The sequence below is a fragment of the Nomascus leucogenys genome, chromosome 23 (genome assembly GCF_006542625.1).
Source record: "Nomascus leucogenys isolate Asia chromosome 23, Asia_NLE_v1, whole genome shotgun sequence".
NCBI lineage: Eukaryota > Metazoa > Chordata > Mammalia > Primates > Hylobatidae > Nomascus > Nomascus leucogenys.
This window is the reverse complement of record NC_044403.1, coordinates 13,192,062-13,218,233: the sequence shown is the minus strand read 5'-3', so window position 1 is coordinate 13,218,233 and position 26,172 is coordinate 13,192,062. Positions and strand designations below refer to the sequence as shown.

Sequence of the window (26,172 nt, the reverse complement as noted above, 5' to 3'; positions counted from 1 at the left end):
AAAAATTAAAAATGTGAAAGTAGTCATATAGGATAGATAAATCCATTACACCAGACTTAAATCACTCTGCAGTGGATCAGTAGCTCTTCTATGTGACAATGGCTACACTACTTAATTTTTCTAGGTCTCAGTTCCTGCATCTTAAAACAGGTATTAAAAATAATTCATAGCTGATAATGCCATTGCAAATATTAAGTGAGATAACACAGGTAAAATGCTTATCAAGGTTACCAACCTAACTAGTAGCTATGTCATCATTGTTGGGTGTTATCAATCCTTTTAGCTAATTAAGCCACCTGGTTTTAACCAGCAATGGTTTTGTCTTAAAGCTGCTGTATACAGAAGAATAATTTTATTACTTTAAGTTAGTGACAAATATCGAATACCCATATAAGAAAATCAGAGAAAAAAATATATTAAAAAGAAGGTCAGACAACCAGACAGGCTAGTGTTGACAAAGGATATCAAAGGGACAGAGACAGATTCTTATCCAACATTTTTGACATGCTAGAGGATATATTTGCTTATTATTTAATATATTTGCCAGGTACAATGCCAGGTAAAGGAGCTATTTCTGTGAGAAAACAAAATAGAACAAAAACACACACAATTCTTCCTTTATGAAACTTGCTCTCTTTCCATCTTTACACAACATTAGTAACTAATTGGGTACTTATCCAAAATATGATTTTCATTCTCTAAGAGATAACTGTGCTCTGTCTCCTTTGCAGAAATATCCTTGACGTCCAACAAAAGCTATTAATCATGGATAGCAACTATTGAGGGCCTATTCCTAATAGGCTGTTTAGCTTTATGTATTAGCTCATTTAACTCATTAATTTAGCAAGTGTATATATATTTGTGATATATATATATATATAATTTTTCTAGGCAGTAAAGACAGAGTAGTGACAAAATAATCTCTGCCCTCACAGAAAATAAACAGATAAATACAGTATGTCAGAGAATGTTAAGAGCTATAGAGAAAAATAACCCAGTAAAGACGCATAAGGAGTATGTGTGGTGGGTCGGGGGTGGTTGCAGTGTCAAGTAGGGTAGTCAATATATGGCTCACAGAATTGGTGACATTTGAAGACCTGATAATAGTAAAGAGGACAGTCATGTGGATACCTGGGAAAGAAGACTTCTAGCCTAAGTGAACAGTGAAGGCAAAGTTTCTTCAGCAGGAGGAAGTCTGGTGCATGGATGACCTGCAAGGAGGCCTGTGTGGCTAAAATGCAATGACCACGGAGAAAGCACAGAAGATGAATGCTGAGAAGTAAAAGGGAATGAGAGAATATGTCAATGTTGTCTCTCACTTTGATGGGCATTTGAATCACCTGAGGCTCTTGGTAAACTGCAGATTGTGATTCAGTGGCCCTGGGGTTGGTGCTGAGATTCAGCTGATGTTGCTGGTCTGCAGACCATCCTTTAAGTCGTAAGGTTAGGCCAATTACAAGAATTTAGTTTGTCCTCTGAATGAGATGCAAAGTTTTTAGAAAGCTTTAAGTAGAGTGACATGATCTTACTTATATTTTTAAAGGATTACACTGACTGCTGCTTGGAGAATTTACTCTGGTGGGAAAGCTTGGAAGCAGGGAGACTATTTAGGAGGCTACTGCAAAATTTCATACATCAAAGTCAAGAGTGCATCAGTCAGGATTTGAACGTGGGTCAGAACTGAAGCCCCTAATATAAAAGCATTTATAATATTAGTCCCAGATGTAAATAATTACACTTTTGTCTCTTCTCCAACAGAGTCTCAATAGGTACAGACCACATCCATAGCTCTCATTTTACAACTCGGTTAATTAAAACCTAAACGTTAATTTTTTTAGAGTATCACAGATAGCAATTAGCAACAAAAGTGGCATTTAGATAAACTGCCAGTTATTTGAAATCAAAATAATTATGATGCTTGCAACAGTAACCTGTTGACAGAAGGAACTGAGTTAAAATAATGAAAAATTTTCAAAATACTCCATGATCACCATCCATACCTACTTCAATAGTCTTGAAGCATCATAACAGTCAATGGTTTCTCTGTAATTATTAACAATTATATTTTATTAAAATATAAAAATTATATTTACCATGATTTCAATGCTAAATGTTCTCATGTGTAGTTAAGAATTGAAAACAGTTAACCTCATTAAGTGATTCTTAACCTACTATGGTCAAGGAACCCTTTGATAAAACTATAAAACCTGTAACCCTCTTCTCTTAAGCATTCACATAAAAACATACATACAAAAATGTTCTTACTTTTTCAGTGGGGTTCAGGAACCCATTGAGGTGCAGATTGCACAAAACAGATTTAAGGTAACCTGTTTATCAACTTGAATATTTTAGTAATGCAGTACATCTTTTCCTTACCATGCTGAATAAACAGTTCTTTACTATTTTTTTTTTTGGTGGGGGGGGGGATGGAGTCTCGCTCTGTCGCCCAGGCTGGAGTGCAGTGACACGATCTTTGCTCACTGCAAGCTCTGCCTCCCGGGTTCATGCCATTCTCCTGCCTCAGCCTCCCAAGTAGCTTGGAGTTCTTTACTATTAATATGCCAAAGCATATTCCTGTGATTACTAGTCTTTAGCCAAATAGTGCCTGAATAAAATGAGAATCAAGATGATATTGAGATGTTTTCTTACCAGATACCTCTTCCCCAAGGGGTACAAAGAGTGTGGAGAACATGGCATATGAAGGATAATTTGAGTGCAAGAGTATAGCTGGGGGATTGTAGATTAGCATTATCACAGGCTGCCCACTAAGCAATGGCTCTCTATCCCAGCTGCTATCATAACCTTATAAAGACGGCAGAGGGTGGAATTAGAAGTAACTTGGTGCTATACTAGTAAGCAGTAGAGCACAAGCAGAATATTATCAGGATAAATGGTACAAAATCCATGTGTCATTTTCCATTCCCCAGAATCAGCCTTGTAATTCTACTAAATTTACAACTCTAAATAAAGTATGCTGATGGCAATACATTGTTCAATTATGGCTCTTTCTCTGACTCGGAAAAAATCATGATTTTATCGAGTTGAATACTTTTTCACCTAGAGGGGAGGTGATTTATAGTCACTAGTATGCTTTAAGACGAGCCTCTAAGAGTACTTTTTACTTTTATTTTCTGTCATTAATTGACTGGCCCAGGTATGGTGTAAAGCAGGAATGTCTAAATTTTGGGTTCCCTGGGCCACATTGGAAGAAGAATTGTCTTGGGCCGCAAATAAAATACACTAACAACAGTTGATGAGCTAAAAAAATTGCGAAAAAAATTTCATTATGTTTTTAGAAACTTTATGAATTTGTGTTGGGCTGCATTCAAGGCCATCTTCGGCCACATGCAGCCCACAGACCATGGATGGGACAAGCTTCGTGTAGAGTCTGTGAGCCAGATGGTCTGGCTACCTCTTCAGCGAAAATCTGCTGTTAAACGCTGGCTTGGTTTGGTGAATTAGGTTCAGAGACAGCTGCAAACTCAACCTGGTACCCCAACGATTCATGTAGCATACACATAATATTCTTAGTATGATGTTAATGAGTCTATCATAAGAAAACATTCTTCTTATACAGGTACAAATATGAGAGATATTCTCCTTCCTCCAATTCTACTCTCAGCATCTCTCCGTGTCTCCTAGAGTCAAGCAGTCAATTACCAGTTTCAGTTATGGAAAAATCAAAATCCAAAATAAGTAACGGTAAGATCATTTTTTTAACTTGACTAAGCAAGCTTTTTTAAAAAAAGACCTTATATGTGCTTTAGGATGGACAAAAATATCTGATTTTTGCTCCCAAAAGCTTTACTACTTAAATTGAGATATCACAGTGCCATAAAAATTCCTAGAATATAAAGCAGTATATGATTAGATCCTAAGAAAATATACCAGATGATCAAATCTTATGGAAAAAAGGAGCATTAATTGATAGTTCCTGGGAAAATCTTTCAATGCTTCTGAATAAGTGGGTTTTGAAAGCAGGATGAAACTAGCACATACAACTCTCAATCCATTGCTCAGATATGAAAGAAATATAATTTTTCCCATAAGTCGACTTAATTTCTGTGTTCAGCTACTTTTTGTCAGAATGGCAAAAGTGTAATCTCAATTTGTCCCCAACCTCCCTTTTTGTCCCCAGGACTTGTTTAAATTCTAGGGAGCTTACATAAGAATAAAATGGGCAGCTGTGGTGGGAGCTCTTGGTGTTATCAGTTCCCTGCCAGCTTACATATCTAAAACCCCTGTGGTCACACTGTTTGCTCATACTTGTCACCATGGGGCCATCTTATGTCCATGTTCATACTTTTTTTCTCACAGCAGTTCTCTCTAGTACAGAATTGGCCATCTTAGATACATGGAAATAATTCTATTTTTCACCTGAGCTAGGATGCAGGAATTTTATCAAAGCGTCTAGTGTTCCAGATGGCTGATGCATACAACACAGCAATGCTTTGTCTGAGACACCCTTGGGAATATGGGAGTACTCTCTTCTGTATCACTGTAGACATTGGAAGTCCTATGAGTCAAAGGCAGGAATGCTGAGCTAGACTGAAATAGAGTCTTGCCTCCTGCCTGGGCTTCACCTGGCCGAGGTAACACAGATTTTCCTTACTCAGAGTAGCCATGAATTTATCCATAGGTGTTTACTGTGTCTCTAGGACTCAGTACAGGCAGGAAGAGCAAATCCCTCTTCTACCTTCAGCTTCCCTTCAGCATCAATATGCTCCACACTCCTTCCCTGCCACCTCCCAATTTCACCCGCTACGCCTAACTGGAGGAACCACATTGTATACAGGCAGAATAGAAGCCTTTCTAAAATTAATATATACCTGCCATCCATCCAAATCTCTTATCTATTCCACAAGACCTTTTCACTCCCCTAATATTCTCATTAGTACATTCTGTTGAGATGTCTTTTTTGTCCAGGCAATGAACCCTGGCTGTTTGAATGGAGGGGCCAAAGGACTAGAAACATATGGAAATGTGGAAGGGGAAGGAAGGGGAGAGCACAGAAATGTAAAAAGTTTACCCTCTCCCGCTGTGGGAAAAGAAGGAACGCATTCTAGACAAAGAGGAGAATATGAAAGGGGGTAATAGATATGTTCAGGAGGATGCATTCAAATCAATGGACAAGAACAGCAGCCTTGTTTATGTAAAAATATAATAAATATGATTTAGGTTCAAATAAGGAGGCAGGGAGCTGACTGAATGGCTTGTAGTTTCATCTGTATACAATGTACAGTCAGGGAAGATGTTTTGTTTTGACAGCACAACTAGTTAGGAAATATTTAAACCTGCAATGTAAAAAGGTGAAAGGTGAAACATAGGGCTTAGACTCAGTAATTAAAATGCGTTTAATAAAGGGAGAAGTTAGCAGACAGATACAGAGAATGACTCGCAACTCAATTGTTTTCCTTCCTTCAGGCGAGGTCCTGTTCCCTTAAAGTCTGTTTCCTTAGACATAGTGGACACAAGGCTCACCCTAAAGCTGATGATAAGGATCTTCTCAAAACTGCTCCACATACAACCCTCATCTCCCCTACAACACTCTACTGCAGAGCTGTCCACAGAACTATCTGTGATTGGAATGTCTTATATCTTTGCTGTCCAATACAGTAGCCCCTGGCTGCATGCGACTATTGGGTATTTGAAATATAGTTAGTGTGACAGGAAAGTGAATTTTAATTTTATTTAATTTCAATTTTAATAGTCACATGTGGCTTATGGTTATTGAATTAAAAAGCACAGACCTAAGGTGTCTACACTTCTCTACAAGAAGACTCGCCTACCAACAAGCTTCTTAAAATTATACAATTGCTAGGGCTAGAATATACATTAGAGTTAATTTTTAGAAAAGGAATTCATATCATATTTTTGGAAGCAGAATCGAAATCCAGAGAAGACAAGTGAAAATTTCATGGTCATTTGAACTTTTCTAGAAGAGGCAGAGTCAGATAGAATCCACATGAGTGCAAAGGAGTCTTTTCTGTTAGTTACGCAGTCTGATTCACTTGCCCAAAGGTGTTCACCTTAGTTCTTCACATAATCTATTCTTCACAATCAAAAATTAGTTTAAGAGTTATTAACAGGTAAAGATAACTCCTACCTTATAGGATTGTTAGGAAGATTCAATTTAAAAATGCCTGCAAACCACTTAGTTCAGCACGTAGCAGAGAAAGAACACTCAGCAGTGATGATTGTTGGAGGTGGTTAACATTATCAATTTTATTAAAGCACCTAAACCTTCAAAGCTATGTTTCATTTATGATATGAGGGTAATTATCCTAGTGCACATGATCATATTAAGACATGAATTTTACGAAAGCATTTAAAAATGGTTAGCCTTGAATTTTACTCTAAAAATGCTGTCAAAAGATTTCTTTTGTTGGAATAACTATACTGCTAAAGTACAGGAATTTATAATTTTTATGTAAATTTGTTTCCAGAGTCCTAAAAATGCTTATTCACTAACAAACAAATATAAATGTAGGTAATACTCCCCAAATGTTGGAATATCAACCATATAAAAGTTTGAATTTCAGATAAAACTGGGTCAACAATAAGATTACTTGTGATTTCTGCTGAAAAATAGAACTAAAAATTAAGGCGAGAAAGACTTTGTTCAAAAGAACTAAAAATTAAGGTGAGAAAGACTTTGTTCAAAATTTTCTGTTTTGCCCCAGATAGATATTGAATGTCATTGTAGTGTGGGAACTCAAATAGCTCAAGGTAGGAATGAAATGAGAAGGAGAGCGAGAATAAAAGTAAAGGGATCAGGAATAAGAAGCAATAGAGTTCCTTGGTGAAGTCTTTTGGGGATTTACATTTTTAGAACTTGACCAAACTCCCATCAAATTATGACTATTGCACAAAAACTCCTGCATTCTAGTTCAGTTTAAGATACACTGTAGAAATGCAGAATAAATACTTAACTTTTAAAGTGATCTATTTTCAATCCTCTGGTTTGCCTTTCTTTCAAGAATGTGAAGTGGACACAAGCTCTTCCATGTGGATTTATGTTTTCCTGGGCAATCTTCTTCGTGGAATAGGAGAAACTCCCATTCAGCCTCTGGGCATTGCCTACCTGGATGATTTTGCCAGTGAAGACAATGCAGCTTTCTATATTGGTAATATTGGCATATTGCTTCACTTCTTGGGAAGCAGGGTGTCTAGTTTTCTGAATTCCACTCTATGCTAAATTAAATGTGGAAGCTTTTTGTACTTCATATCCACTCCTTTATTTAGCTCACACATTTCTGAAGTGCACAGTTCAGATTTGGCTGATGAAGACACCACAGAAGGATCTATTGCATTAGAAAAGGAACATCAGATTAAAAGAAAATAACTGCGAGCTCAACTGCAATGACGTATGACCTTGTGAAAGTATCTTCATGGGCTTCAGGTTTCATAGGTTCTTTTTAGTGGGTTAACTGTACAGCTAAAGCATTTGGACAGTTTATTTAAAAGTTTGTTTCTTGAGCCCTAGAAACTGCTTTCCATTTCATAAGCCCTGATTATTTAAAGCTATGAGGGATAGGCAACAAGAAAACTTGAGATCTTAAAAGCAGGTAGAAATGGATAAAGAAAAGTATATAAAAAATAGAAGCAAGGCCTGAGGCTACCTCATCTCTGGAACACATCCCAGTAAATAGACCAGCAGCTAAAAATCTCAAAAACCAAAATAATATAGCAGAGGCAAAATCCTAAGGTAAGACGCATCTAAACAGCATTTATTGGTTTCCTCTGATGTCTTAATATTAAGCTAGAAATACATGTCAGTCTCTCCTTTTTTAATTGTTATTTTACCCTTTCCTATGGTGTTGACACACCTCAGTCTCGATTTCTTGAAATTCTGGTCTTTTAGAGGCCTCACACTCAGGGACAGAAAGGCAAGATTTAAATTCATTGAGGGGCGCTACAGCTAGGATCACTGTATAATCTTGCCTTGGCTATGCTCTGCAGGACTCCAGGGGGTGCTGGTTACACCCAAATAGGCTATAGTTAAGATCACAGCTCTTACTCTAACAGAAAACTAACAGAAAACTCCAGTAAAATCAGGAACTGGAACTGCAACAAACACTTCATCACTTGCACTAGGCAATTACTCTGGAGACTGGAGGAAAGGTCAAAGGTCACAGCCAGGAGACGCATACAGGTGTGTAGGTGTCCCCTCCTTCTCTAGGAGCTCAGGGCTTGTTCTCTTTTCCTCTGTTCCAAAAAGTATCTGGTAACTGCTGTTTGCTCTTCCAGTTAACTTAATCTCCCATGAATATGTGTGTTTTAAACCTTGTGGTGAAATGAAAGACAGATTGGAGATATTTGGAAGGGAAGAACTACCTTTCTGGTTATTAGAAATGGTGTCCTTTAGGCCATCTGTTCCACCTTCCTATAAAGGTTGGCCTGAATGGTCAAGAGGGTTCCAGAGAGCACTTTTCCTGCTCCAAATCCTAGCACCTTTGCTAGCTGCATCTGGGGATCTGTATAGGTTCTGCTCTCACTAATGATACCACAGAACCTCAAAATGAATGGATGCACTTTTTTACTAAGGTGGAAGAAATCCATTTGAATGTCAAGACAAGTCTTATGCTTAACTGAATGTAAAATGTTTTTGACAGACTATCAAAATTAATACAATTCCAATTTTTATCAATGGGGAATCTAATCCTAGGAAATAAAAGTTTTTTCCATTTTGGAAAATTAACTTCCTCAGAGTATTAATGTTATTTTCTTACTAAGACATACTTAATGCCTTAAAATTGTTCATTCTTCTCCCAAAGCAGTGAAGGACTTATTTCCTGATTCAATGTGGTTTTAAAGTTGACTAGACTCATGCAAATGAGTTAAAACATTTTGAGCTACTGACTGGATCACACATTTCTTGTTTAAAATTGTATTAATTTATCAAAGTAATGACAGCTTTTTTTTTTTTTCCTTTTCATTTCTTGGTGCAGGGTGTGTGCAGACGGTTGCAATTATAGGACCAATCTTTGGTTTCCTGTTAGGCTCATTATGTGCCAAACTATATGTTGACATTGGCTTTGTAAACCTAGGTAAGGGAGTTTATTTTTTATTTATTCATTTATTTTAGTTACTGTAACAGTTTTAATGGGAACAGTGTGGAAATTATCAAATTGCCTTTTTATAAAATGACAGTCATAATCTTTCATAAACTAAAAATTTTATTATTAATATAGTTATACAGATTAATAAATGGAATATGAAAAATAGGTGATGATTAGAACTGGATGACCAATGGTTTGTTATTAAGATGTATCCTTTTTCACTTCTGATTTGTCAGTTTAAATGCATTCCAGCATAGTTAAGACTGAAAACTGCAGCTACTTGTTGGCTCTTGTTGGCTTCAGGTGTGTCAACATTATTACAGTTATGTCAATTGATAATGTATTTGGGGACTTGACAGAAAGACCAAGGATTTAAAGTCTACTGGCAACCAAACAGCCCTTCTTTTTTTTTTTTTTACTCTACAAGTCATTTTTAGGTGGAAGCATGTTCTAACACATTATCGAGCAAGACTGGCTTTTCTTCTGGGATATTGCTTGTGTAGGAAATAAATGGCAGAGGGGACACTGATCTTTCCGTAGCTAATAACTTGTTTCTATCTCTGGGAGATGCACCCTCTAGAAATAGATGGCATTTGTCAGTATTTTTTTTCAAGAGTTCCAAGAGATCCGTTACAAACTAAACAAGTTTCACTTAAAAAACAAACGTGGAATTGCATTTGGAAGTCCGCATGTTAAAACAGAAAGCAAAATTCTTGCATTTAAATCAAATAAACTACAAGTCAAGCTTCAAAAATGTTATTCATTCATTAGTTCCTGTCCAATTATTTTGCATTTACTTTATGCCAGGTGCCATTCTACAGCTCTGAACAAATCAGTTGAGTTCCTTGACTTCACAAAGTTTAAAATCCACTGATGGATTTTAAAGACAAGAAAGTACAGATGCGATGAGCAGTACAGAGGAAAATTGATAAGGGGAAACAATTAACATGCAGCAATAACCTAGTATAAGCATTTTACCCAGTATAATGCAGTGGTAGTTGAGCCTACTTGTCAAGGGCCATGTGTTTATTTCGTTCTCACAGAGTGTTATGGGAGAATATAATGAAATGTTTTCTAGGTTCTTGCCTAGGAAAAAAACAACACCCACTTGGTGTGATTCAAAAACCTGTCAATACTTACTTTTTAGTCAAATGAGAAATGATTTCAAAAAAAAAGTTTTTATGATGAATAAGATAACTAGGCCAGGCGCGGTGTTTCACGCCTGTAATCCCAGCACTTTGGGAGGCCGAGGCGGGAGGATCACGAGGTCAGGAGATCGAGACCATGGTGAAACCCCGTCTCTACTAAAAATACAAAAAAACTAGCTGGGCGCAGTGGCGGGCGCCTGTAGTCCCAGCTACTCGGGAGGCTGAGGCGGGAGAATGGCGTGAACCCGGGAGGCGGAGCTTGCAGTGAGCCGAAATTGCGCCACTGCACTCCAGCCTGGGTGACAGAGCAAGACTCCGTCTCAAAAAATTAAATGAATAAAAATAAAATAAAAATAAAAAGATAACTAAAGTTTTGCTTACACATACAAATCTTGCTTCATATCTAGCTCTGAAGTATTGTTAACCATCATTTAATAAAAAATATTCTGCTGATTTGAATGAGTCTCAAATTTAGTTTCATAATGAGAGGTTTCCACGGGGTTTGGACTGGAGGGTGCAGGGCATAACTCTTCGAGTAAAATCTCACACAGACATTCAATATGTAAATCAAACGAAAGTGGTGCTGCCACATGAGGTTTTCAGCTTTCAAAGTTCTCCCCATGGGTTGCCTTGCTCCTACCAGGGGTCTCTCTGCAGAACCCCAGAGCACAGTTTGAAAATCATGAAGCCTCTTCCAGGATTTAGACTATATTTTTAATCTAATGAACAAAAGAAAGTATCTTGCTCCAAAATGCACTCTCTTTCCTTCAATAATAGAGAAAATACAGACATAGCTTGTTTTATTGTGCTTTACTTCATTGCATTTTGCAGATACTATATATTTTTTAAATTTAAGGTCTGTGGCAACTCTGTGTTGAGCAAGTCTATAGGCACTATTTTTCCAATAGCATGTGTTCACTTTGGGTCTCCGTGTCACAATTTGATAATTCTCCTAATATCGCAAGCTATTATTATTATTAGCATACCCATTATGGAGATCTGTGATGTGTGATATTTGATGTTAGTATTGTAATTGTTTTGGGGCACCACAATTGTGCCCATATAAGACAGCAAATTTAATTGATAAATGTTGCATGTGTTCTGACTGCTCCACTGACTGGACATTCTCCTGTCTCTGTTTTTGGACTTCCCGATTCCCTGAGACACAATAGTATTGAAATTAGGCCAGTTAGTAACCCTACAGTGACCTCTAGGTGTTCAAGTGAAAGGAAGAGTTGCATGTCTCTCACTTTAAAAGGAAAGCTAGAAAAGATTAGGCTTAATGAGGAAGGCATGTTGAATGCCAAGACAGGCGAAAATCTAGGCCTCTTGCATCAAACAGTTACCCAAGTTGTGAATGTTAATTCTGTCAGGAATTTATAAAAGTGATACTCCAGTAAACACATGAAAGATAAGAAAGTGAAATAGCCTTATTGAGATAAAGTTTTAGTAGTCTGGAGAGAAGATTAAACCAGCCACAACATTTCCTTAAGCCAAAACCTAATTCAGAACAAGGTCTAACGCTCTTTAATTCTATGAAGGCTGAGAAAGATGAGGAAGCTGCAGAAGAAAAGTTTGAAGCTGGCGGAAATAGGTTCATGAGGTTTTAGGGAAGAAGCTATCTCCATAACACAAAAGTGCAAGGTGAAGCAGCAAGTGCCAGTGGAGAAGCTGCAGAAAGTTATCCAGAATATTTAAGTAGGATCATTGATGAAAGTGGCTATGCTAAACAACAGATTTTCATCGTAGATGAAATAGTCTTCTATTGGAAGAAGATGCCATCTAGGACTTTCACAGCCATAGAGGAGAAGTCAATTCTGACTTTAAAGCTTCAAAGGACAGGGTGACTGTCTTGTTAGGGGCTAAGGCCACTGGTGACTTTAAGTTGAAGCCAATGCTCATTTAACATTCTGAAATTCCTACACATAGACTCTTCCTGTGCTCTAACCAGAACAATAGAGATGTGCTGAATGACAGCACATCTTTTTGTAGCATAGTTTACTATTTGAAGCCCACTGTTGAGATCTACTGCTCAGAAAAAAAAAAAAAAAAAGATTCCTTTCAAAATATTACTGCTCATTGACAATGCACCTAGTCACCCAAGAGCTCTGATAGAGATGTACAAAGAGATAAATGTTTTCATGCCTGCTAACATACCATCCATTTTATACCCCATGGATCAAGGAGTAATTTTGACTTTCAAGTCTTATTATTTAAGAAACGTATTTCACAAAGCTATAGCTACAATCAATAGTGATTTCTAATGATTTCTAGTGATTTCTAATCTAGACAAAGTAAATTTAAAACCTTCTGGAAAGGATTCACCATTTTAGATGCCATTAAGAGCATTTGTAATTCATAGGAGGAGGTCAAAATATCCACATTAGCAAGAGTGTGAAAGAAATTGATTTCAGCCCTCCTGGTTAACTTTGAGGTGTTTAACACTTTAGTGGAGAAAGTAAGTGCATATGTGGTAGAAACAGCAAGACAACTATAATTAGAAATGAAGCTCGAAGATGCGACTGAATTGCTGCAATCTCATGATAAAGCTTGAACAGGCTGGGCGCGGTGGCTCATGCCTGTAATCCCAGCAGTTTGGGAGACCAAGGCGGGCAGATCACCTGAGGTCAGGAGTTCGAGACCAGCCTGACCAGCATGGAGAAACCCCGTCTCTACTAAAAATACAAAATTAGCCGGGCGTGGTGGCACATGCCTGTAATCCCAGCTACTAGGGAGGCTAAGGCAGGAGAATTGCTTGAACCCGGGAGGCGGAGGGTGTGGTGAGCCAAGATCGCACCATTGCACTCCAGCCTGGGCAACAAGAGTGAAACTACGTCTCAAAAAAAAAAAAAGAAAAAAAGCTTGAACAGATTAGGGGTTGCTTCTTGTGGATGAACAAAGTGAATGGCTTCTTGAGATGGAATCTACTCCTGATGAAGATGCTGTGAACATTACTGAAATGACAACAAAAGATTTAGTAAATTACATAAACTTAGTTGATAAAGCAGTGTCAGGGTTTGAGAGGATTGACTCCAATTTTGAAAGAAGTTTTACTGTGGGTAAAAATGCTATGAAATAGCATTGCATACTACAGAGAAAACTTTCATGAAGGAAAGAGTTGATCTATGTGGCAAGCTTCATCATTTTCTTATGCTCATACATTGCCACAGTCATTTCAACCTCCAACAACCACTGCCCTGATCAGTCAGCAGCCATCAACATTGAGATGGGATCCTGTACCAGCAAAAAGATCACTATTCACTGAAGGCTCAGATGATTATTAGCATTTTTTAAGCAATAACATTTTTTTAAATGAAGGTATGTACATTTTTCAGACATAATGCTGTTGCATACTTAATAGACTACAGTATAGTTAAACATAACTTTTGTATGCCCTGGGAAACAAAAAAATTGATGTGATTCTGTATTGTGAAATTCACTTCATTGTGGTGGTCTGGAGCTGAACCTGCAAAATCTCCAAGGTATGCCTGTGATAAGATGCAGATAAAAAAATAGCATAGATGAATTATTAGGTATTTTATGATGTTACAGAGTTTTGCAAGAATTTATTTTTAAGTATATTATTTTAACATATTAGCTTTGCTGTTTGTATTACTTAGCCATCCCTTCTGTCTTTCAGATCACATAACCATTACCCCAAAAGATCCCCAGTGGGTAGGAGCCTGGTGGCTTGGCTATCTAATAGCAGGAATCATAAGTCTTCTTGCAGCTGTGCCTTTCTGGTATTTACCAAAGAATTTACCAAGATCCCAAAGTAGAGAGGATTCTAATTCTTCCTCTGAGAAATCCAAGTTTATTATAGATGACCACACAGACTACCAAACACCCCAGGGAGAAAATGCAAAAATAATGGAAATGGCAAGAGGTAAGTCAAATTCTTGAAGTATTTTCATTTTTCTGTTGGGACTTAAGGAGATTTATAAATTATATCCCTCTCTTCCCTTCATGTATTAAAAAAATTGAGAAACCATATCAGAAGCAAACATGGAAATTGATATCAGCTTTATTACTAAACAACTGATTGCAGTACATGACCAAAGAGAAAAGGCTTGACAGCCTTTCCTGCTGATGTCTCCACCCTCTCACACCTCCTCAGTTTAGATCCTACAATTGTCTCTACCCAGGATTGCTGCTTCCTGTAATTCTGTGTATACAGGAAATAAAAGGCTTAATCTTCAAGGTTGGCAGCCTTTCAACAGATAAGATCTATTCATTTGAGAGATGTGTATCAATGCATGTCTCTCACCAATGATCAAAGGGGTAAGTGTGCTGTAGGCAAAAACCTAGTGTTCTAATGAACCCCCATCATGGAAATGAGCAGCCCCTCATGATATTGGTCCCCCTCTTCTTGTCCCTTCAAGCCGTATTTACATTTATAGAAATTCTTCACGTCTAATTGGTAGGCTACATAATAGGAAAAAGGGAGGAGACCAATGCTCATTTCTAACACTAAAATTTGTATATTAAATGGAGATAACTCTCATATTTCTTTCTCTTTGACCACAAGCTAAGTTTGAGGAATAGAGACAAGAAAAGTGAAGGTCTTTATGTCCTGTCTGTGGCTCCCAGCTGGATGATGAGGGAGTATTCTCATTCTTTTCATCTTTTGCCCACATCAGTTAGAGGAATCTGTTCTTGTCTGACTCTTACCTTTAATACAATCTATACTGCATGTCTGTAGAAATGAGTGCCTATGTCTGGATTTGAACCTGGCCAGCTCGCAGGCTTGATGCATGCCAGTGGCTTACCGTACATAGTGTATGTGTGCGCCACACTGGGACTACTCCCAAACTCTGTGACAATGGGCCCCAGCCCTGTAAGTCCTGCTGGCACGGCTACTTCTTCCACGTGTGACACCAACTTTAATTAGTCTATGTTATTTTTGTTTTATAGATTTTCTTCCATCACTGAAGAATCTTTTTGGAAACCCAGTATACTTCCTATATTTATGTACAAGCACTGTTCAGTTCAATTCTCTGTTCGGCATGGTGACGTACAAACCAAAGTACATTGAGCAGCAGTATGGACAGTCATCCTCCAGGGCCAACTTTGTGATCGGTATGCTCATCTGCCTTTCATGCTTTCTCAGAGGGACTCTCTTAGATGTACCTGATTAACTTGGGAATCTTAGAGAAGATCGTTCCAAGATTTAGGTTATTTATGACATTTTAGATGAGCTCAAAAAGTAGCAAGAATGTTGTAGCAAGAATTATTCACATCTGGCCGGGCGCGGTGGCTCACGCCTGTAATCCCAGCTCTCAGGGAGGCAAGAGGCAGGAGGATAGCTTGAGCCCAGGAGTTCGAGACCTGCCTGGGCAATATAGCGAGACCCTGTTCTCCCGAAAAAGAAAAAAAAAAAAAAAGAATTATTCACATCTGTGGGTAAGTAACCCAGAGAGCAAGCAGTTCTTGAAGTGATGTCATAGAGATGAAACATGCATTTTATGAGGAGTTTGTTAATAATACTGGATATTTGTCTTTTAAGTGCAGCCAAAACCTCAAAACAGTGGCCATTTTACATGAACAGTTTCTAGGATTATATAAATTGCACAATGAGAGAGGTTAAAAGATGTTCATTCCAAAACAAAACTTGTATTTTCGCAGTCAAAAAACTTTTCTGACTTCTGGCAACTGAGTTAGTTCAAAGGGTTGTGTTTCTAGCAACACAGTCAATAATAAGATAGAAAAGTATGAAGAAATGAAAGAAGAGAAACCAGAACCTACAAATACATGACCACCACTGTGGAAGTAATCAGATATTTAAAAAATCTAGATTCGTTTCTTTACTCCATGAACATGTCATTTAATGTTACTGTTTCAAGGCATAACGTATTTTGTTCCTTGGGACATATTCCTTTATGATAGGAGAGACTCCAGTGGTATAAAGTAATTTTCTCTAGTATTGTAAAAATCACTCTATATTTCTACCTCTGAAAGAGACCTGGAAGGAGAAAAAAACAGCCAAATGTATTTTAGGACATATAATTTTTCTATGATAATCTTGGGTAATGGGAATATAGCACATGCTAATATAATTGACTCTTAGTTTTAAAAGATTTTTCTCCAAAATTCTTGATGTTAAGGTTACATCACTGAACATTTTTACTTTTAACATCAATTGGTTCAAATTAATTTTATTACTTATTGGCTGACCTAAAGAAATACTTTGTGGCTTTTTTCCCCAATACCCCATGCATGCTAATCAATGCTTTATATTGATTTTAACATGAATAGATGAGGATTTAAAGTTTAAGAGAGACTTTATTTCATTTTTATGTCTACATTGAGATATAACTTATCAACAGTTCAGTCTACAGACCTTAAACAGTTCAGATGGATACATTTTGATATACATATATGTGTGTGTGTGTATATATATATGTGTGTGTGTGTGTGTTTGTGTGTGTGTGTCACATCCAGCATCCAGAACATACAGAATATTTTAGTTCCCCAGAAAGCTTAAATTTCCTATCAGTCAATACTTTTCCCCAAAGCTAATAACTATATTAAACTATATTATCATAGACCAGCCTTGCCTGTTTTTGAACTTCATATAAATTAAATAGTATATTATATACTCTTTTGTGTCTTGCTTTTTTCAACTGAGGTGAAATCTATGAGATTATTTTATATTGTGTATAGCAGTGGTACATTTTTTTCATGCTATGTCATATCCTATTACATAAATAAACCACAGTTTATTTATTCATTTTATAGTTCATGGACATTTGTGTTGTTTTCTGCTTTTAACTAATAGTTATTTATAATACTATAATAGATAATATATTATAAATATACAATTTTATATACTATGAAAATTATACATACAATTATTTATAGTAGCATTACAAATCATTATGAATTTACATGTATATTTATAGATTATATTATAAATTTGATAGTATTATAATTACATTATAAAATATATATTTAAAATATCTAATATATATTAATATGTATATAATATGTATTAATTATATATTGTATATATAATAAATTATATAAAATAATAAATATAATATATACAACATAACTATTGTATATAATATATAAAATAATTTTATATTAAAAATTGTTATAATTATTTACATTATAAATCATATTATAATTATAGTTATTCATAATAGTATTTTAAATAATTATAGTTAAAGGCAGAAAAAATGCAAATAAAAATATGTATTTTCATATGTATTAACATAATATATAATTTACAATATATTATTATAGTATATTACACTATATTATAAGACAGTATTATACACTATATTAAAATTTATAGTATATTATATATAGTATGGATAATATAGTATAATATATGATATATGATAATACTATAATAATATAGTAATATATGGTATTATAGATAGTATATTATGTATACTATAATATAAAATAATAATGCTATTATAAATCCAGACATAGGCACTCATTTCTACAGACATGCAGTATAGATTATATTAAAGGTAAGAGTCAGACAAGAACAGATTCCTCTAACTGATGTGGGCAAAAGATGAAAAGAATGAGAATACTCCCTCATCATCCAGCTGGGAGCCACAGGCAGGACATAAAGACCTTCACTTTTCTTGTCTCTATTCCTCAAACTTAGCTTGTGGTCAAAGAGAAAGAAATATGAGAGTTATCTCCATTTAATATACGAATTTTAGTGTTAGAAATGAGCATTGGTCTCCTCCCTTTTTCCTATTATGTAGCCTACCAATTAGACGTGAAGAATTTCTATAAATGTAAATACGGCTTGAAGGGACAAGAAGAGGGGGACCAATATCATGAGGGGCTGCTCATTTCCATGATGGGGGTTCATTAGAACACTAGGTTTTTGCCTACAGCACACTTACCCCTTTGATCATTGGTGAGAGACATGCATTGATACACATCTCTCAAATGAATAGATCTTATCTGTTGAAAGGCTGCCAACCTTGAAGATTAAGCCTTTTATTTCCTGTATACACAGAATTACAGGAAGCAGCAATCCTGGGTAGAGACAATTGTAGGATCTAAACTGAGGAGGTGTGAGAGGGTGGAGACATCAGCAGGAAAGCCTGTCAAGCCTTTTCTCTTTGGTCATGTACTGCAATCAGTTGTTCAGTAATAAAGCTGATATCAATTTCCATGTTTGCTTCTGATATGGTTTCTCAATTTTTTTAATACATGAAGGGAAGAGAGGGATATAATTTATAAATCTCCTTAAGTCCCAACAGAAAAATGAAAATACTTCAGAATCAAGAATTTGACTTACCTCTTGCCATTTCCATTATTTTTGCATTTTCTCCCTGGGGTGTTTGGTAGTCTGTGTGGTCATCTATAATAATCTTGGATTTCTTGTGAAGGTCTAGGATATAACATGAACTTTACTAGGAGAGAAGTTCTAAAACATCTCCAAGTACTATTATTATTATTATTATAATTCATAACTATTTCAACCCAAGGCATCGGTATGGAAATCAAAGTTTCTAGTTTGTAGTCTATTGTAATTGGTCTGACCATCTCAAACATTTTACACATCCTTCATAACTCCTTTTTACATCAGTATCAAGGAATAAGATCTTTAACCTGATGAGTGTGCTAAAACAATAATAATTATACAATAAAATATAACAATATAACAATAAATTAGCGCTTAAATTCCTCTAAGTTTTTCTGATATTTGGGTAAATATGCATGTTGAATTCAAAAGAAAACACAGAAAATAAATTGAAACAAATTTTAGATGCCAGTGTAAATTAATATTTCCATTTGGAATACTTCCTTGATGGTAGATGGTAAGAATTTTTAGATCAACACATTTTATGATGTGGGTGGACAATAAATCAAAGTTTAATTTCTATCTCACTAAATGATTTAAAAATACCTAAAATGAAAGAGAAGCCTGGGGAGGGAAGAAACACATCTTATATGATGTGAAGGAAATGTGTTATCAGCTTGACCTGCCATGGACAACTTAATACATCCTGTGAAATTCGAAAGGGAGAATCAAGCCAACATTATATGTGAAATGCACTAATCTTTTTTGGAGTTGTGTTATAATTTAGTTATCTTGAAATAGGAGAGTAAGATATGCAGGAGAAGTGCTATACATTAATACACTAAGGTTTATTCATTTGGCACATTTTATTGGAAACCGTTGAAGGAACATGGGATTCAATTCAATTCACCATTCTTCCTTTGCGGGTTTGGTTGGAGGGTGGGATACATGAACTGAAAAAGCTAGCAGGTAATTGTTAAAGCATCAAGTCTGCTGCCTATGGGCGCCTGCACGAGGAACTCCTGATGAGTGAGAAAATGGGGTTCTGATGACCAAGTTGTGAGCCCTGGTGCCAGGTATGTCCCGTGGAAGCCCCATATGGCTGGTGGAACCTATGAGAAGGAACTCTACTTAGGGGAAGCTCAGAGTACTCTGGGAGAACAAACCTAATCTTGGAACCAGAAAGAAATCTCAACCAGAAGATGATGATACCTAAATCAAGAGAAAGGATAAGAAAGTATTAAAAGATGAAAGTGTGAGAAAGAGGGTAGAGGTTTTTATCAGACAAAGCAAATATCTTGTGCGGAAGGATCTGGAGTCAAGATAATAGATGAAATGTTCTGGAAGTTTCAAGAAAACACTAGCCACCAAAAAGAGGTAAATCAGGAAAGGATATTCCTCATTTTTAACAATTTATACTGAGGGTGCAGATGTCCCTAGGATTATCCCATTTCAGTTCTCAGGCTATTCTAGGCTGCTGGGGGTCGGGGAAGGTCAATGGAATCCAACGCGGCACATAGCTACAGACCAGGCTACACCTTGTGTTACTACTCCTTACGTCCAGGTTCAACTGATACTTTACAAAATAAAATACAATGCTAGAAACATGCTCTGAAGGTTTCAGTTTGGAGCTTGGTTTTCAGAAGATACTTTTTTCATAAACCAATTTTGGGGATGGAATTGAGAGAGAAAATGTAGGACTCTGCTGTCTGTGTCAGCTGTGGCTTTGAGTAACGCATTCATAGTCAGGTACTATGTTTTATATATTCATTGCATGTATGTGCGTGTGTAAAAGTAGGCACTTCAAGGATATATATCAAATTCATAGCAGCACTTACTTCAGGAGAAGGAAGATGAAACCTGAAACAAAGGGAGAACTAATTTTATCTACTTCCACATTTTAAAAAATCAGAAAATGTAGGAGAAAATATTAACATTAATTAACTTGGGCCCTAAATAACTGGGTTTGTTGATATATTTTCTATAATCTATTCACTGTTTTTAAAATAGTAATCAGGTGCCTCTAAGTTGACTTTTGGCTGTTCAAAGTTCCAGATTTTCATCTCTGCTGCTTGCCATACCCAGCAACCTCAGTTCAGCTGGAAAAGCAAAAGTTAGCATTTCTTCTCTTTTCCATTTCACTGACTTCATGATCATGCCCCCTTTAAGGTGGGCTGATTTCTAATATGATAATTTTAATGTTAACGTATACAACCTATGGTCAAATAAAAACAGATGAAACAAAGTGTCCCTTTGTTATCATCTGTACATGTTAGAAATATTTTTCAGGGGTCTGTCCTGCAGTCCCCAGCTGCACAATGGCTGAGACACATACTTAGACACCGATAATCAGTGAAACAGTGGGTCAGGGGGCTGCCGGCACTAGGGGCCCAACAGAGTTTGCTGCCCCTCCAAGCTGGCAACGCTTGCATTTGTTTAGTACAGATTTAATTGACAAAGGCTTTGAGTCAACACACCTGTGGGTAATTAACCTGGTTGCCCCCACCCTGGAGATGGCCATCCTGCCTGCGAATGATCAAAGGTTGATTTTAGGACCACATGAGTAAATACGCTATTCAGATAAACTCCCCTATATTCCTTTGTATCTGTGCCTGAAGAGTTCTCTGGCTCCTGAAACTAGAATCTGGCTGCCTTCAGCCAAACTATCTGAAGTTATGCAAACCACCCCCGCCTTCCAAGAGGGTCTGCTTCTTTCTATTCCTATAATTTCTTCTGCCACTCTGACTGATCTCCCACAATATATATTTTTTAAATAATGTAAGAGCAAGCCAAAGACCATTGTATGTTGATATTTGGGGTTCTGTGATGCTTTGTTAAGAAACTAAATATATAAACTTAACAAAAAAAAGGGAAAGAGAGAAGAAAATTTGCATGTCATTATCACTAGATGTCAGTGTTTTCATTTTTATTTTACAATTTCACATTGGGTTGTAAGTCAGACATGGCTACTTGAGATTATTTTTTACTACAGCAAATGCTGATTTTGTCTTTGAACCTTATCTGTTGACTAGAGTACATGCAAACTTTAGCCCTTTTATTATTTGAAAGAGATGTATTATCTCAAAACCTCAAGAAAACATGGACATCAATGATTGATAGGTAGACAATATGAGAAATAAATTCTAATTAGCAGAGAATTTATTTATTGTTGAGTGCCAGATTGTTCTTCTTTAGAGTTACAATTTACAATCCAACAAATGGCATCAAAGTGCCTCTTTTCCCAAGTCTTTTGCAATACAAGAGTTCCATTCCCCACCCCACCTCCAATATTTTCATCTTTGTAAATCGAATGGATAGAAATTAATTGCATGATATTTTTGTGCTAAACATTGTGCTGATAACTCTTCATAAATAATGGAATTTAGTTACATCAACAATGCTATTATTAGCTCCATATTATAGATGAGACAGGTTTAGAGACATTCAAAGAATTACCTGCAGTTGCACAGCTACTCAGTGGTGGAACTGAGATCTAAACCTAGGCAGCTGGGTCTCCAGAGTCTAAGCTCTTAACTACTAAATTGAACCTCTTCCTAGTGTTGTTTACAGCTCACAGTTATTAGATTACTAGTGAGGTTGCACATCTATCCAAAAAGATAATGTACATCTATTTATCAAAGATACTATTTCCCAAACCCCTGAAGGAGAGGCAACATAGCAGTGATTGAAAGCATAGGACTTGACATCAGTCTCTTTGCATTCAAATCTGGTTTGCCCACTTACTAACTGTGACTATGAACAAACAGCTCTCTGAAGTGAGGCTAATAATATGCCTACTCTTAAGGTTGTGGTGAAAATTCAATGTGATAATATTAACATATCAAATGCTTAGCACAGTGGCTGGTACATTATAGGCAAGTAAATATAGGTGGTGATTGTTGTTATTAGGAAGGAGACCACACTGAAAGCTAACAAGCTGGATCAACAAAAACAAATTTTGCTAGGGTGGGAGGCAGAAAATAGAAACCAAGACTTAAAAAAAAAGCTTTCTATATTCTATGTGCCTATTATTTTTTATACACAACATTAAAGAACATTAATGGGCACCTAAATGCTACCTAATTGTACTTGTTAATGCTAGAATTGGACCAGAAAGACCAGAAAGATTTATTGATTCATTTGGTATTTATTAATTTAATACTCTATGCTAGACAGAACCTGAGACTGTGCAGTTGTACCACCATTAATCTATAACCTAGATACTCATCATACACTCTTTGTATATGTCAGTAGATGATAGTGACTATTTCTATAATTTAAAGTGACAAAATAGTCTTTAGAAAGTTTGTTAGTACACTCAAATCTTTTTTAGAGATTCACAAAATGATATATTTTTCTTGTTTCTCAGGGCTCATCAACATTCCAGCAGTGGCCCTTGGAATATTCTCTGGAGGGATAGTTATGAAAAAATTCAGAATCAGTGTGTGTGGAGCTGCAAAACTCTACTTGGGATCATCTGTCTTTGGTTACCTCCTATTTCTTTCCCTGTTTGCACTGGGCTGTGAAAATTCTGATGTGGCAGGACTAACTGTCTCCTACCAAGGGTATGTTCTCTCATTAAATAGTTTGAGGATATTGGTTTGTTTAATTAAATCAATTATTGGTGGAGTTGCAAAAAAGGAATTTGATTTTTAAACATCATAACTATGGTAAGGGACTTAGTATTTTATTGTGGAGTAACTGACAATACTTAGAATCTGTTATTGTCACCAAAATTTGTCATCTCCTTTGATTGTAGAGAAATATAAAAATTGCTAAACCCATATTTTACACTAGAGAACCAACCTGATTAATTTAGAAAAACAACATGATAGCAGAAATACAAACCTTGAATAATGCCTCTGTCTATTCTTAATGAAATGATGTACATGTGGTTTAAACTAATCCAACTTCAATTTTCCCATCTTAAAAACAAAAGTAATAACTACCTTTTAAACTTTTGTAAGGTTTAAGCAAGCTAACATACATGAAAGTGAATACTACTTGCCTGACACAAACTAAATGTGCCATTCATGGAAACAATTTTTTTTTTCTCCTTTGAACATCTGAGGAACTGGAGTTACCTCTTTGCAATCCGCCATAGTTGCTGTTGTGCTTGAATCATGTAAAGTTTCAGGAAAGAATGCCTGTCATTCAACCCGGTGTTCCCCATAGAAGTTCTCTTTAGCTGAGTGTCTTGCAATTGGTCAGGAGAATATTTAGTGATGCCCTCAGGCCTGTCATCTTGTATGGGGTGGGTGATTACATTGCTTGGTTTCCAGAGTCTCTCTCAATACAAGGTTGGATCTTGTAGGAACTATATTGCCCTTGCCCATTGAGAGTCTTTCCCATCACTCTACTACTTAACATGACTTTCCAGAGGTAAGCTTCTTCATCATTTCACCTATCTATGCATTATTTGTTTTCTAAAAAAGTTATCAAGCCTCTATTATGTGCCAGGAAGGCCTCCCCAACTGTATCTGCCTGGCCACCTGAAACTCTGCCTGTGGCTCAAAGGCAAACACTCCTGACACTATATTCTGTTTCCTGCCTATTCTGTGGCTTCTTGCTTACAGCCTGCTGTCAATCTCCCTTCCTACTCTTGCTTCCCTGCTTATCTGTTTTGTCTCTATGTTCCAACTTCCATCACCTTTATTAACCTGGTTTCATCTGCTGCTAAATGAGCGCCTGTTATAGCTTTGGCAATCTACAATGTTCAGGAAGATTGGTGAATGCAAAGTTCATAAATTATGGCTTCAGGAAGTTATCACAGCCACATTGTTAGACTCAGCTGAGTGTAGTGCTGCCTTAGTGAAAGCCAGTGATATGGATTAAGAATGTTAGTTGTAACAATGAAGTGGAAGAAAATTCTGGAGAGAGCAGAAGCCCAGTGCCATCTTTAACTGTCCCAGAAATCCTCACAGTAGAGGGACAGTTGTAGATGACTTTATAGTTTGTGATTTCCAAAACACCTTAACTTTCATGATCTCATTTATATCCTCAAAACACCTTTATGAGGTTAGTTTTGTTATCCTTGTTTAAAGGCAACTGCATGGATCTGTGGCTTGAACAAAGGCATGATTCAATGTAGAACATTCTTTCTACATCATAATTTCTAAGCCAAAAGTAAACACAAAGCAGACAGCAAAAGCAAACTTTGAGATTCCCATTAAAAGTATTCCTACATAATCAAAGATTAAATATTTTAAAGAAATAAAATGTAACATTTTCTTTGAGTGAGTACTAGCCTCTTCAAAGCAGTCACCTTGAAAGACCAGAACTATTGCAGTAATGCTATTGTTGTTTAAAATATTCTAAGGCTCTTATTTTGAAATTTCTTTGTATATTTTTGAGAATATTCTTAACAAGGGCAAAGATTTAACCTATAAGGAAAAGCTCTCATCTTTCAGCATAACTATTTTGAAAGAAAATCTCATTTGGGTATAAACATTCTGGCATATTTGTTAAAACTCTTCTTATAATTAGAATTCTAAATTACAAATCTACTGTCAGCACATCCTTCAGAAAACATGTATCCCATTGATTTCTGCCCCTGATGATACATTAAACTTTCAATACTATAAAGTATTTTTCTTAATAAAATATAAAATGTTTCCCATGGGTTTTTCCATGTTGCTTTATTCCAAATGCTGTCTTGACCTGAATATTCAATAGGAAAACTGAAGACAAGCCTTAGATATGATAATGGAAGAAATCTCTCTTCTGCAATAACAAGGACAACACTGATGTGGACATAAGAATTTACAGTCAAGAGACCTGGCAGGGTTCTGTTTCCAGGTTTGTCGCTAGCAAGCAGTGTGAATTTGAGCATGTTACCCACCCACTTAGGGGCTGACTTCCCTGATCTGCCAAATGAGAGGTTGGCATAGATTACTCCAATGTTCCCTTGAGCACCAACCTTCTATAATCTCAGCCCTACAGTTTCCAGAGTTAAATGATTCTAGACTTTAAAAGGCAGTTTTATGCTTTCAGATAATACAAACAGTCTCAGTTAACAATTTATGGGAGAGAATAGAATTTATGGAAACAAATTATGGAAGAGAACAGGATTAAACATTCCTATAGCACATCTCAGAAGGCCTAGTTCAGTACCCTTTCACACTGTTTGGAGACATCTCAGAGGTCTTTGGTTTGTAGTTTTGAGGTGACAAAATTCATCATACCAGTTCTACTAGATGAAGTATTACATTGATTAAGAAATTATGATTGCCATTATTAATGACAATACTTCTCAGAGGCAGAGGCTCAAGTGATTAATTTATTTCTCCAAAATAAAGTACCATTTTTTAATTGACTAACTTACTAGAAATTTTGTTTCTTAGCTTGCTGTGTGACAGGAATTATTCCTGGTTCTGGACATATGGGAGTGAATACAAAAATAGTTCCTGCCTCTCTTGATTGTACATTTCATTGTATTTTTTGTTTGTTTAAGCTCCTCAGCTATCTTTATAAAGAATGGGGAGAAAGAGAGGAGGAATAGGCAAATAAATAAATAAATTTGAAAATAAGGAACAGAAAAAATGAAGTATAGAGGGCCAATGAATGGCACATATGGTGCAGATAGAAATGACATACCATTGCAAAAGTTCCTTATGCGAAGAGTAGAGGAATATGAATAGTAAAAAAAGATAAAAGAAGAAGGATTAGGCCATTCAGGTGA

At 36.3% G+C, this 26,172-nt stretch overlaps 1 protein-coding gene across 6 annotated transcripts in view; it reads left to right on the top strand.

The window, feature by feature from the left end:
• Positions 1-26,172, top strand: part of SLCO1C1 (solute carrier organic anion transporter family member 1C1) — a 55,642-nt gene that overhangs the window by 13,875 nt on the left and 15,595 nt on the right. For all 6 annotated transcript variants that reach the window (XM_030804724.1, XM_030804726.1, XM_030804727.1 and 3 more), the window contains 6 exons: positions 3,578-3,702; positions 6,981-7,127; positions 8,952-9,050; positions 13,851-14,096; positions 15,125-15,289; positions 22,861-23,056. In XM_030804724.1, the coding sequence (XP_030660584.1) occupies positions 3,578-3,702; positions 6,981-7,127; positions 8,952-9,050; positions 13,851-14,096; positions 15,125-15,289; positions 22,861-23,056 (978 nt within the window). The remainder of the gene's footprint in view (positions 1-3,577; positions 3,703-6,980; positions 7,128-8,951; positions 9,051-13,850; positions 14,097-15,124; positions 15,290-22,860; positions 23,057-26,172) is intronic.